The 12,642-nt window shown below is 39.4% G+C and overlaps 1 protein-coding gene across 1 annotated transcript; it reads left to right on the top strand.

The window, feature by feature from the left end:
• The first annotated feature begins 6,276 nt into the window (after positions 1 to 6,276).
• On the top strand, positions 6,277 to 10,946 carry LOC125490644 (uncharacterized protein K02A2.6-like). The gene is made up of 2 exons (XM_048630498.1): positions 6,277 to 10,490; positions 10,744 to 10,946. Exons 1-2 carry the CDS (start codon positions 6,419 to 6,421, stop codon positions 10,944 to 10,946), a joined length of 4,275 nt encoding a protein of 1,424 aa, XP_048486455.1. The 5' UTR covers positions 6,277 to 6,418.
• The last annotated feature ends 1,696 nt before the right edge of the window (positions 10,947 to 12,642 follow it).

Here is a 12,642-nt window from a genome sequence, read left to right as displayed (position 1 = left end):
AACAACCAAGAGACTGTACTTTCTCGCCAGGGCTCTTGCGAAAGCTGAAAACTACGCATTTTGTTGGGTATCTAATGGACGCATTCTTTTACGTAGAGACAAGGACGGTCCTCACATTATTGTTAAGGACGAATACCATCTTAAACAGTTGTCAACAAAAAATACTGGAGCGTAGTTTATGCGATCCTAAAAATAATGGTCTTTATATTTTAGTTTTTATGCATGCATTTTTAACTTTAGTTATACTTTATCTCTACTCAGGTCTCATACAATGTCCTTACTTATGCAACTGCAAAACTACAAAAAACTATAATTACGATCAAGTACTGTATTGTGATATGAATAAAATTGCTTCATTCTACAGGAATTATTTAATTTTAGATAACATACCAGCTACATCCCTACAAAATTCCGACCATTATGTGTTTCCTTTCGCTATTTTTCCCTAAATCTTTTTGTTACCGATGGCTACTGATAATATTACAAATGTACTAAATGATATTGATAATGTTTCTGTATCAGACACTTTTGTTTGTGCGCCTGAACAATCAGAGTCACACCTCACTAGGGCATGCAATACCCGTAATATTTTCAATACCGGTATTGAGTTCCGGTATTAGAACTCAATACCGGGATCCCGTTATTAATACCGGTATTAGACTTCCTTGTTATAAATGACATATATTTTGTTTAAAGGTCGTATCGGGCAAAATACAACAAGAAAAAGCAATCAAATCCTGTATTAAGTCATATTTTTTACGACAATTGAGTATTAGAGTTAAAATTTTAGAACGCATGGACAACTAGTAGGTTTTTAAAGGCCAAAAACCGCATGTAACGGTTGAAATCAAGTGCACTATCATAGTATATAGGAGCACAAGGCCAACTATATCTTAATCGTTTGATTTATAGCCTAAAAATGACCGATTCCGGTATTACTTCAATACCGGTATTAACTTTCAATACCGGTATTGAAAAAAGCGTGGATTTTGTCCGGGATCCCGGTGTTACCAATACCGGTATTGCGGTATTGCATGCCCTACACCTCACAAACCCTAATCATTATTTAAAAATATTAACTCAAAACATTCGCTCTATAAATTGTAATTTTTCAAGCTTCGAAACGCTCACCGATAGAATCTCTTTTGACAGTGACGTAGTTGTTCTTACCGAATGCTGGCTTTTATGCGCATCTAACGCTTTACTTCCTACTATACAAGACTACTCTCTACCTATATCTACAAACAAAAACCTCAACCAAAACGACGGGGTTGTGGTATACGTCAAGAAGGACCTCTTAATCTCATGGGAGGAGCCTGATTTCAAAGGTACAGCCACAGGACTAATTTTAAAACATTCTCAAACTACAGCCATCATTTGCGTTTATCGATCCCCATCCATAGACTGTATAGATAATTTTCTTTCTTGCCTAGATACAATCCTAAAGTCAGTATCTAACTTTAAAAATGTTATATTAACGGGGGATCTAAACATAGATATAAAACCTTCATCCCTCGACACCCGTGCGCATTACTATCTCAACCACTTAGCATATCATGGCTTCCTTCCATGTTACACAATCCCCACAAGAGATACTAGTTGCTTAGATCACGTACTACTCCGCTCAAAATCCACTGCTACTACACTTGTTTACGAGTCCACAGTCACTGACCATTTCTCAACACTTGTTTGCCTACCACTTAAACAGCGTCATCCAGGCGCCATTACTAGTATAACCAAAATAGACTATAAGTCATTAGATATTGATATAAATAAATTAAAGTTCAGTGAAATTTATAAAATTACTGAGCCAGATATTGCTATGAAATCACTGGAGTCACTGTTGTCAGAAGCTATCCACAATAATTGTACAACAATAAACTTATCAAAACGAAAAAAGATACTCAAACCCTGGATTACTCCGGGGCTTGTAAGGTGTATAAAAAATAGAGACTCTCTTCATAAAAAGTTAAGAAAATCTCCGGAAAACTTAATATTAAAGCAGACATATACACGATACAGAAACTTTTGTAATAAAATAATAAAGAAAGCAAAAAGACAATATGACGCTTTGGAAATAGACAAAGCTGGTAAAGATTCTAGACTTTTATGGAAGGCTATTCAGAAAATAACCAACACATGCAAGAGTAAACATTCCTCATCTCAACTAATTTCCACCACATCTTCTCCCAAAGAATCCTGTAATTTAGTTAATAATTTCTTTGTAAATATAGGAAAGGAGCTGGCTGATAAAATTTCTCATCCCAAAGGTGCTATTTTTGATAAACCTATCCCCGATTCCCCCACTAATTTAAGTTCATTTGCCTTAGTCAACACTGACCCTGACGAGGTCCTTTCAATCATAAACTCCTTAAAAAATAATGTAGCTACTGGATGGGATGGAATCTCTACTACAATCATCAAACGTTACTCCTTAATTCTTGCAACAATTTTGAGCCATATCTTTAATCTCTGCTTCGAAAAAGGCATATTTCCGTCTTCCTTTAAAAAAGCGATTATACATCCTATTTACAAGGGTGGGGATGGGGAATCTGTCAACAATTATCGCCCTATTGCAGTTCTCACATCAATGTCTAAGATTCTAGAACGTTTACTGAATAAAAGACTTACAGACTACCTTGAACAATATAAAATCATCTCTGACCGACAGTTCGGGTTCAGAAGTAAAAAATCTACAGCACATGCAACGATCAACCTGACAACCTTCATCGTAGACAAACTTAATCAGCATAAAAAAGTACTTACAATATTTCTAGACCTCGCTAAGGCATTCGATACAGTCCCCATCCCGACCCTTCTATCCAAACTTGATAGATATGGTATAAGAGGTCGCCAGTTGGATCTTTTTCATAGCTATCTTACTGGACGTACTCAAATTGTCAAAATTGGTAATCACCTTAGTGATGAACAACAAATAGCCTACGGCGTTCCCCAGGGCAGTATCCTGGGGCCAACACTGTTCTTGGTTTTTATCAATGACCTCTGTAACCTAGATGTAGCAAATGGTAATATCATATCATTCGCAGACGATACCGCTGTTACATTCTATTCAGACACATGGATCGATCTTCAGGATATAGCTCAGACAGGATTTAATTCCATCTATAAATTGCTTTCATCTCACACATTAACACTGAACACCTCCAAAACAAAATTCATAACCTATTCCCTACGCCCGTCCTCTCAGCCAGAGTCCCCCATCCTCCTCTATGCCCACTCCTGTGATGTCAATGAAACTTGCGCATGTCCATTAATAAATCCAACCCCCACTATAAAATATTTAGGTATTACTCTTGACCGTCATCTTAATTTTAATGTCCATATTGAACTTTTAACAAGTAGAGTGCGCAAGCTCATTTATATTTTTAAGACCTTACGTCACGTGGCTAATGGTTCTATCGTCAGGAAAGTGTACCAGGCCTTAGTAGAGTCAATTGTCTCGTACTGTATTACCTGTTGGGGTGGCTCAGCAAAAACCACACTAAAACCTCTCGGAGTGGCTCAACGAGCAATTTTGAAAGTCGCAACATTCAGGCCTTTTCTGTACCCTACAGCTCAGTTGTATAAAGACTGCGACGTCTTGACGGTTAGACAACTCTTTATCTTACAAACTATACTTCTCCAACATCGCAACACTCCCTTCGCTAAAATAACAAAGAGACGCAAAGACAAAGTATGTACGATACCACGTACCAACTTTGCCTTTACTAAACGTTTTTTCCTGTTCCTTGGTCCTTTTCTATATAATAAACTAAGTTCACGCTCTCCTTTAATTGATTTAACTCATTACGAATGTAAAACTATTATAACTAAATTCCTAAAAAATCTAACATACTTTGAAACTGAAGAAATTTTACAGACTATATCGTAATACCTACGTAAATAAAGAAAATATGTATATTTATCGTTATTGTCTCATTACCGTAGTTTTGCAAAAGTATATGTATGAGACACTCGCAAATGTGAAACTAAATTAAATAGACTAAAATCTACTTTATGACTTTATTATATTCAGATAATTACTAAGTTGCTGTATACGATTATTACCTAGTATTCCCTAAATTACCTACCTATGTATTTTTCTTATTATGTTCCCATCAAATTGGGTATCTATTATTACTTTACTTTACTCGTATATAGCTTTAATTACACATTTTATAATGAAATTCGAAACTGTATCTCTTTACAATGTGTCTACTTAATTACGTTATTATATTTGAAATAACATAATTTAAGTATTCTTCGTCTGGGTGTGGCACTGATGTCCTTTATACAGGTTATTCACTAACCTAGTAAGGACAACAGTTCGACATATCAAATAATTATTCCTTCAGATTATGTTACTTCATGCATGACTTATAATAAGTTTCTAATTTTAAGTTGAATTTAACTCTGTTAGCATGAATAAAGTATATTTATTATTATTATTATTATTATTACTTAGCAATGTCCAAAAGTTACACTACTTGAAGAGTAGCATCAAAGGAGAACCAGAGTCGTTACTGAAGCACATGCAAGTTGTAGAATGCAATTACGAACCAGCGTGGAAACTGTTACAAGAACGATACAACAATATGAGACTTATTACCAACTCTGTGTTGAAGCGATTATTTAACCAAAGGAAGATCTCTGCACCTACAGCTGACAACATTCGTTCACTGTTAGACACAACTAATGATTGTCTAAACAGCCTGAGAAACCTAAGCATATCAACTGATTCTTGGGATCCAGTCATCATATTTCTGGTCATTCAGAAGTTGGATCCAGAGTCACATCAAGAATGGGAACAATCAGCATTCAATGGAAACAGCGCAGAACTACCTAAGTGGACGGAGTTATCAAGATTCTTAGAAACGAAATATCGAACACTGGAGCTAGTTAACCCACCACAGAGACAGAAGATAACACAGAGCCAAAACAGAGAAAGAGAATACAAAGTTCATGTTTCTACGGACACCAACAGTAACAATAACTATAACAACAAGGAGAAATGCTGCTCAATGTGCAAAGAAAACCACACCTTATGTCATTGTAGAGAGTTCATATCAAAGGTACCAAGAGAGAGATGCGAGTTCGTGAAAAGCAATCAACTATGTTTCAATTGTTTGGCCCCAGGACATTCAGCTTTTAGATGTCGACTCAGAATGTTCTGCCGAGTATGTAAGAAGCGTCATCACACGCTACTGCATGAGACCTATCAACCAAACAATGTGGAATGTCACCATGATACAGCTACCAACGGGAACAACAACATCAATGAACCAGTCTCAGAGTTATCAACCAACATAGCAACCAACACGTCTACTGCGCTCCTGGCTACAGCCCTAGTACCAGTGAGAGATGAATCATCAGGACGTGTCACCATGTTAAGAGCACTAATCGACAATGGATCACAAGCAAGTTTTATTAGTGAGAGGGCCGCCCAGTTACTTAAGCTGAAGAGGATACCCTGCAATGGTACAATCACTGGCGTCGGCACAACAAAGACAACAGTCAAACACGTAGCTCAAATTGAGGTTCTTTCAAGCCAAGATAACAAATTCAGCCTCAAATTGAAAGTTTATGTAATGCCTACGCGTTTAACATCACAATTACCAACGAGAGTTATCTCTGAACGCACCTGGTCACACATCCATGGTATAGCTTTAGCTGACCCCGACTTCAACCAACCTGGACCTGTAGACATGCTGCTGGGTGTAGAAGTGTGTGCCGCAATTATGAAAGGCGAGATTATCAAGGGTCCCCCAGGCACCCCTAGTGCTCAAAATACCAGCCTTGGGTGGATTCTCTTCGGGCACATCACTTCAGAGGAACACAGAGATGAATATACAGTAATGCACCATCAGATTGATCTGGAAATAAACAGTATGCTAAAACAAATGTGGGAATTGAATGATCATGAGCAAAAGATCCTAACCGCAGAAGAGAGAAGATGTGAAGTAATATATGAATCAAATCATTCCAGAACAGAAGATGGCAGGTACATTGTGAAGTTGCCTTTTAAAACAGAGAATAGATTATCAATACAGAATGGATCGAGAGACATAGCTCTGAGAAGTCTAAAGCAACTAGAGAGACGCTTCGAAAAGAATGAAAAGCTAAAGGAAGAATACACAAAAGTGATAGAAGAATATCTTGAGATGGAGCATATGGAAGAAGTACCTATAGAAGAAATCAACAAGCCAGCTGTATACTTACCTCATCATGCAGTTATGAAGGAAGAGAAAGAAACATCAAAATGTAGAGTGGTTGCCATGTACCATGATAGCATAAGAATTGCGACTGGCCTGCGAGTCAGTAATAAACGAGTTACCAAGTTAACCGGTCGTATCATTGCTCCGTCTATTACACTGGCGAACGAGTGTGTGATTACCCGCGTTATAAAATATCAACAGTTATGTCTTTTTTGGGAAATATTTCGGTTTTCGACCATAAATCCGGCGAGTGGTCGATATTTAAAGGTCGATTAACGCAGTTTTTCAAAATAAATGACGTAAAAGTTACAAATAAAAGTGCAGTGTTGATAACGCACCTATCGGATGAAACCTACAGGTTATTACGTAACCTAGTTTATCCAAAGGACGTAGACGGTTTGAGTTATGACGACCTAGTTGAAGTACTCGATGCTCATTTTAAACCCAAGCAGTGCTCATTCGCGGATAAGGCCAAGTTCTACGGGGCCACAAGGAACCCAGGTGAATCCCTCGGAGAATGGGCGGCACGTCTCAGGGGCCTAGCGAGCTTCTGTAACTTCGGTACCGCCCTGGAGTCAACGCTTCTGGATCGCTTCGTTCTCGGACTGGGAATGGGGCCAGAACGTGATAGGCTCTTCGAACAAGACTCATCAGACTTGACGTTCGCGAAGGCGCTGGAGATCGCGGAACGGGCAGCGTGTGCTAGAGAGGCAAAGGCGTTGGTGACCAATGGAGCCGGCGTGGTGATCCAGCAGGAGCCGGTATACCGCGTGGCGAGCGAGCGCGGGGGCGCGCCCCGCCGCCCGCCGCCGCGCGCCGCCCCTGCAGCCGCCGCCCCCGGGGACCAGCGCGACCAACATGTCTCTCGATGTTCTGTGTGTGGGTTGAAAAACCATAGTGAACTAAAGTGCCGATTTAAGTCATTTAAGTGCCAAAAATGTGGAGTGAAAGGTCACTTGCGTAAAATGTGCAAATTACGGGTAAATAACATAGAAACGGAGGAGAATGATTCTACCTGTGAGGACTGTAAGGAATGCAGCTTATTTAACATGAGGTATGAGAATTATGAACCTATAACTTTACCTGTTAAAATAAATAATGAACAATATTGCATGGAAATAGATTCTGGTTCTGGTATTTCGGTCATGTCACATAGTTTTTACAGTGAAAACTTTGAGGGAAATAACTTAAACCCATGCTCAATTAGAATGTGTTTTTACAATGGTCACAAACTTACCCCACTTGGATATTTTTGTCAAACTGTTACGTATAATAATATGTCAAAACCAATCAAATTCTATGTCATTGAAAATGGAGGCCCCCCGCTTTTAGGTAGGGATTTTATGGCAAAATTTGGTGTAAATTTAATATCAATTAATAACAATAACATCATTGTAAACCAGTCTGATAATGAAATTCATAATTTTATGACCGCATATCCTGGCTTGTGGAGCGACGGCTTAGGTAAATTTAGCCAATTTCAAATTAAGCTACGGTTAAAAGAAAATTCAGAACCAAAATTTTTCAAAGCTCGTTCTGTGCCATTTGCACTTAAAGATAAAGTCGACCAAGAGTTAGAACGGTTAACCGACCTAGGTATATTAGTACCTACGAACTATTCCGACTACGCCACTCCTATTGTTCCGGTATTAAAAGATAACGGTAAGGTACGAATCGCCGGGGATTACTCGCTGACACTAAATAAAGATATGTATATCGACAAATACCCGATGCCGCGCATAGAGGAGGTGTTTGCAAAAGTAGGTGGGGGAGAAAGCTATACTAAAATTGATCTCAGCAATGCCTATAATCAATTTGAAATAGAAGAGGACTCTCAATCTCTTACCACCATAAATACGCCTCGCGGACTCTTTAAATATACACGGTTAGTGTACGGACTGGCGAATGCCCCCGCGATCTTCCAGCGAACAATGGAAACATTGCTGGCCGGAGTAGAGGGAGTCAGCTGTTGGCTCGACGACGTGTGTGTAACGGGACCTACTAGGGAAATACATTTACAGAGGTTACGACAGGTATTAGAAAGGCTAAACAATGCTGGGTTAAAATTACAAAAAGATAAGTGTGAATTTTTTAAACCCAGCGTCACATACCTCGGTTACGTTATCGATAAAAATGGAATCAGAACGTGCCCTAAGAAAGTTGCAGCCATTATGGAGTCCCCAGCGCCTAAATCTGTAACGGAAGTAAAACGCTTTCTAGGTATAATAAATTATTATCGTAATTTTATACCTGGAGCGTCAACAATATTAAGTCCGTTGCAAAATTTATTGCGTAAAGACGCGCCGTGGACTTGGTCTGACCGCGAGGAGCAAGCGTTCCAGCGCATTAAGCGGGAGCTGGCTTCAGACAGAGTGCTGACTCACTTCGACCCGGAGGCGCGGCTAACGCTGTGCGTAGACGCGAGCCCCACGGGCCTCGGCGCCTACCTCGCGCAGGGGGAGGAGGGCCACGAGCGCCCGCTCGCCTTCGCTTCCAGGTCACTGTCAGCAAGTGAACGTAATTACAGTCAGATTAACAAGGAAGCTGCTGCCATTATATTCGGTGTGAAACATTTCCACCAATATTTATATGGTCGAGAAATCCCTTTTATTTTGAAAACAGACCACAGGCCACTCTTAGCTATATTTGGCAAGAAAAACGGTGTCCCGGTAATGACGGCGTCACGACTCCAGCGTTACGCAATATTTTTGAGTGCGTATAATTACGACATTCAGTATATAGCCGGCGATAGGAATTCCGTCGCCGATTACTTTTCTAGAATGCCCGTGAGTGACAGTTTTGTTGAGCCGGAAGAATGTGCAGGAAGATCATTAATAAACTTTATTGTTAATGAGACATTGCCTATATCTTTTCATGATATAAAAAAAGCTACAGCTTCTGATGCAACTCTGAAAACAGTTATAAAATATTTATTAATTGGATGGCCAAAAAAAGTAAAATGTAAAAATATTTTACCATATTTCAACTGCAAAAATGATTTAGAAATTGATAACGGTTGTCTAATGCGAGGTCACAGAATAATTATCCCGCAAGTTTATAGAACTCGGATGATCCACGAGCTGCATAAAGGTCATTTAGGCGTGGTTAAAACCAAGAGCTTAGCGCGTACAAAGATGTGGTGGCCCGGCATCGACGGCGACATACAGCGCAGTGTGCTGGCCTGCAGCACGTGCAGCGCGCTGCGCCCCGCGCCCCCCGCCGCGCCGCCCGCGCCCTGGCCGCGCGACCCCGCGCCCTGGACCCGTCTGCACATCGACTACATGCAGTTCGCTCAGAGATTCTACCTCATTGTTGTAGACAGCCATAGCAAATGGGTTGAATGTTTACACATGTGTAATTTGTCCACGAAGTCTCTAATTCAGAGATTAAAATTACTATTTTATACGTTCGGGATTCCCCATGTCATCGTATCAGATAACGATCCTAAGATATCCAATGAGGAGTTTACCTATTTTTGTTTATCGAACGGGATCAAGCATATAACTTCCCCCATCTATCACCCATGCAGTAACGGCCAGGCTGAGAACTCGGTAAAGACGTGTAAAAAAATGTTAAAATGCATATTTGAAACAAATATGAATGCTTCAGTTGAGCAAGTGAATGAGAAGTTGTCCAGCTACCTGTTTGAATTTCGCAACAGCGTGCACTGTTCCACCGGTGAGTCACCGGCCAAGCTGATGTTCGGCCGCGAGTTACGCGGGAAACTCGACCTTATTATGCCACCTCAGAAACAAACAATAGTTCCGAACGTAGATAAGGCCGACTGTAGACAATTTGATATTGGACAAAAGGTATTAGCGCGATATTTTGTATCAGGTAAGCCTAACTGGACATTAGGAAAAATTATTAATAAATTAGGTAGTAGAATGTATGTGGTAGAAATTAATGATATCGAATGCAGGAGGCATGCTGATCAGTTAAGACTTTACCATGAACCGATAGCAAGCTCAGAATCCTTGGTACCTTCCGCCACCGCTCCACAAGTTCAGCCTCGTAACGTCACATCATTATCACCAGCATCAGTGAATCGTAAAATGGACTTAGAGACATCGGGACCTCCAACAGCTCAGCCAAATTTAGATAATGAGCCATCAGTTGATGAATTTCACGAATGTGACTCGGAGGTTGTTGCTGGTCCTAGTTTAGAGTCGCCCGCGACGCCTGCGGGGGCGCCTGTAGCGGTGCGGGGAGAGGACGCGCGGCCGCCGCACTCGCAGCTGACGACAGCTGTCACTGACAATGTAACTTCGGAAAGTCAGAGTGCGGCCACTGCTGCACCTCATGGCCCCTATAATTTAAGGCCTAGAAATAAAGTTATTACCTATAAGTAAATTAAGTATTATTGGTTTATTGTTTACGTGTATATTTTATATTGTTGTCAGGTTCGAAGACTAATAAGGGAGGAGTGCCATGTACCATGATAGCATAAGAATTGCGACTGGCCTGCGAGTCAGTAATAAACGAGTTACCAAGTTAACCGGTCGTATCATTGCTCCGTCTATTACAGTGGTATTCAACGCCTCATGCAAGGGAACCAACAATACTTCCCTGAATGATGAACTGCTAGTTGGTCCACAACTACAAGAAGACATGCGAAGCATTATAATGAGATGGCGCATGCACAAAGTTTGCTTCGCCGCTGACGCAGTTAAAATGTACCGAATGATATTAATAACAGAGGAGGACAAAGATAATCAAAGAATCCTTTGATAATAATACACCAACAATCTTTAGACTTCTATATTTCACTCTTTTCACCACGCTTTACAGTTTTAGCACCTTTCGGCTTGAAAACCCGGGAAAAGATTGCCTGCACGTGGCGCCTCACCAGCTTAACTGTGACTTTTTTCAGAGGGCGCCACTGTCCAAGCAACTTCCTTTCCCGCCTTTTCAACTCAAATAAGAAATTAACTAATTATACGATAAACGGAAACAATTAATCTTTAACAATTAATTATACAATAAAACACTAATTATCATACAATTTCTGAATCTCAAATGCTTATTTTATAATATAATTTATGAATTATTGTTTCTATGGATTGTTTACATTGACACAAGTTGCTGTGAAGTCATTTACACGCTATTATATATTATGATCATAATAAATATAATAATAAATAGCTTAGTTATATTGTCAAAAATAGTGCAATTATTACAAAATACAATTCCATAATCGTGAATCATGACACTCGGCCATCCGAATGAGTGCTCTCTCCGGAGCACGACCTAAACAAAAATCGCAATTCTTACATAACAATCAAACAGAATTGAAGTTACTAATTATAAATGTTTGCATATAGGTACTATGAATAACTATGATAGATTTAAACAGGTAATAACATCATGACACTCGCATTAATACATTATTTTATCATCAATTATTAACAATTATTTATTAAAATATATTTCCATTTCAGTACAATAATTATAAGAAATACCACTTAAACACGTATGAACTATTCATATATCATATTCAATTAGAATCACTATTATCTGTAACAGAATCATCACCTACTATTTCGAGAGAATCAACATTAATCCATGGTCGCATTCGATCAGCGGATACAACAGTATCATAAGATCGCTTTTTGCTAAAACCCGGCACATTGGCAATCTGATATCTGTCATTTCCTAAGCTTTTGACAACTTTAAAAGGACCTATAAATTTGGGAAGTAGTTTTTTACTTTTTCCGTCGTTAGCAAAGCTTACTTTAGTAATTTTTATTAATTCTCCTTCCTTGTACTCTTTAGCCGGTTTTCTATTACTATCGAAATACTGTTTTTGTTTTGTTTGAGATATTTTAATATTGTCACTAGCCTCACGTCTCAATTCATCCCGATTATCTATCGCTACAATGTCAGAAGAATCTATAACAACACTGTTCAATTTATTTTCAGATGCGTTGCTTAATTTTGTACCAAATAATAGCTCCGTAGGAGCTTTCTTAGTCGACGCATTTACAGTGTTGTTGATACCCCACTGTACTTTTCCTACCTGGACATCCCAATCACGCTCATCATTGTTAAAATTCTGAGTAGACAGAGCGGTGAGGATTGTTTGATTAAACCTCTCGGCCTGTCCATTAGCCCGTGGGCAAGCTACTGCATTAAGAATGTGTCGAATGCCATTGCTTGCGCAAAAGCTCTTAAATTGTGACGAAGTGAATGCCGTTCCACGGTCCGATATAATTCTTATAGGGGTACCGAAATCTGTAAATATGCCCTCTAGTACCTTAATGACGGTCTTACTTTTTGCATCCTTGACAGGTCTTGCAAAAAGGTATTTAGTGAAACCATCAACGATAGTCAAGATGTAATTATTCCCTTTTTTGCTTTTAACAAATGGGCCAACATGATCTAAATGGATCGTGTGGAACGGAATGTCCTTCTTCTCAATTGGGTG

The sequence above is a fragment of the Plutella xylostella genome, chromosome 26, assembly GCF_932276165.1.
Source record: "Plutella xylostella chromosome 26, ilPluXylo3.1, whole genome shotgun sequence".
Taxonomy (NCBI): domain Eukaryota; kingdom Metazoa; phylum Arthropoda; class Insecta; order Lepidoptera; family Plutellidae; genus Plutella; species Plutella xylostella.
This window is presented reverse-complemented; position numbering and strand designations above follow the sequence as displayed.

What these genes read in the sequence shown, in the direction of transcription:
- LOC125490644 (XM_048630498.1), top strand. Translation starts at nt 6,419, where the DNA reads ATGTCTTTTTTGGGAAATATTTCGGTTTTCGACCATAAATCCGGCGAG. An exon ending in TGACAATGTAACTTCGGAAA is followed by an intron (nt 10,491 to 10,743) that starts GTCAGAGTGCGG and finishes CGTCTATTACAG; the next exon opens with TGGTATTCAACGCCTCATGC.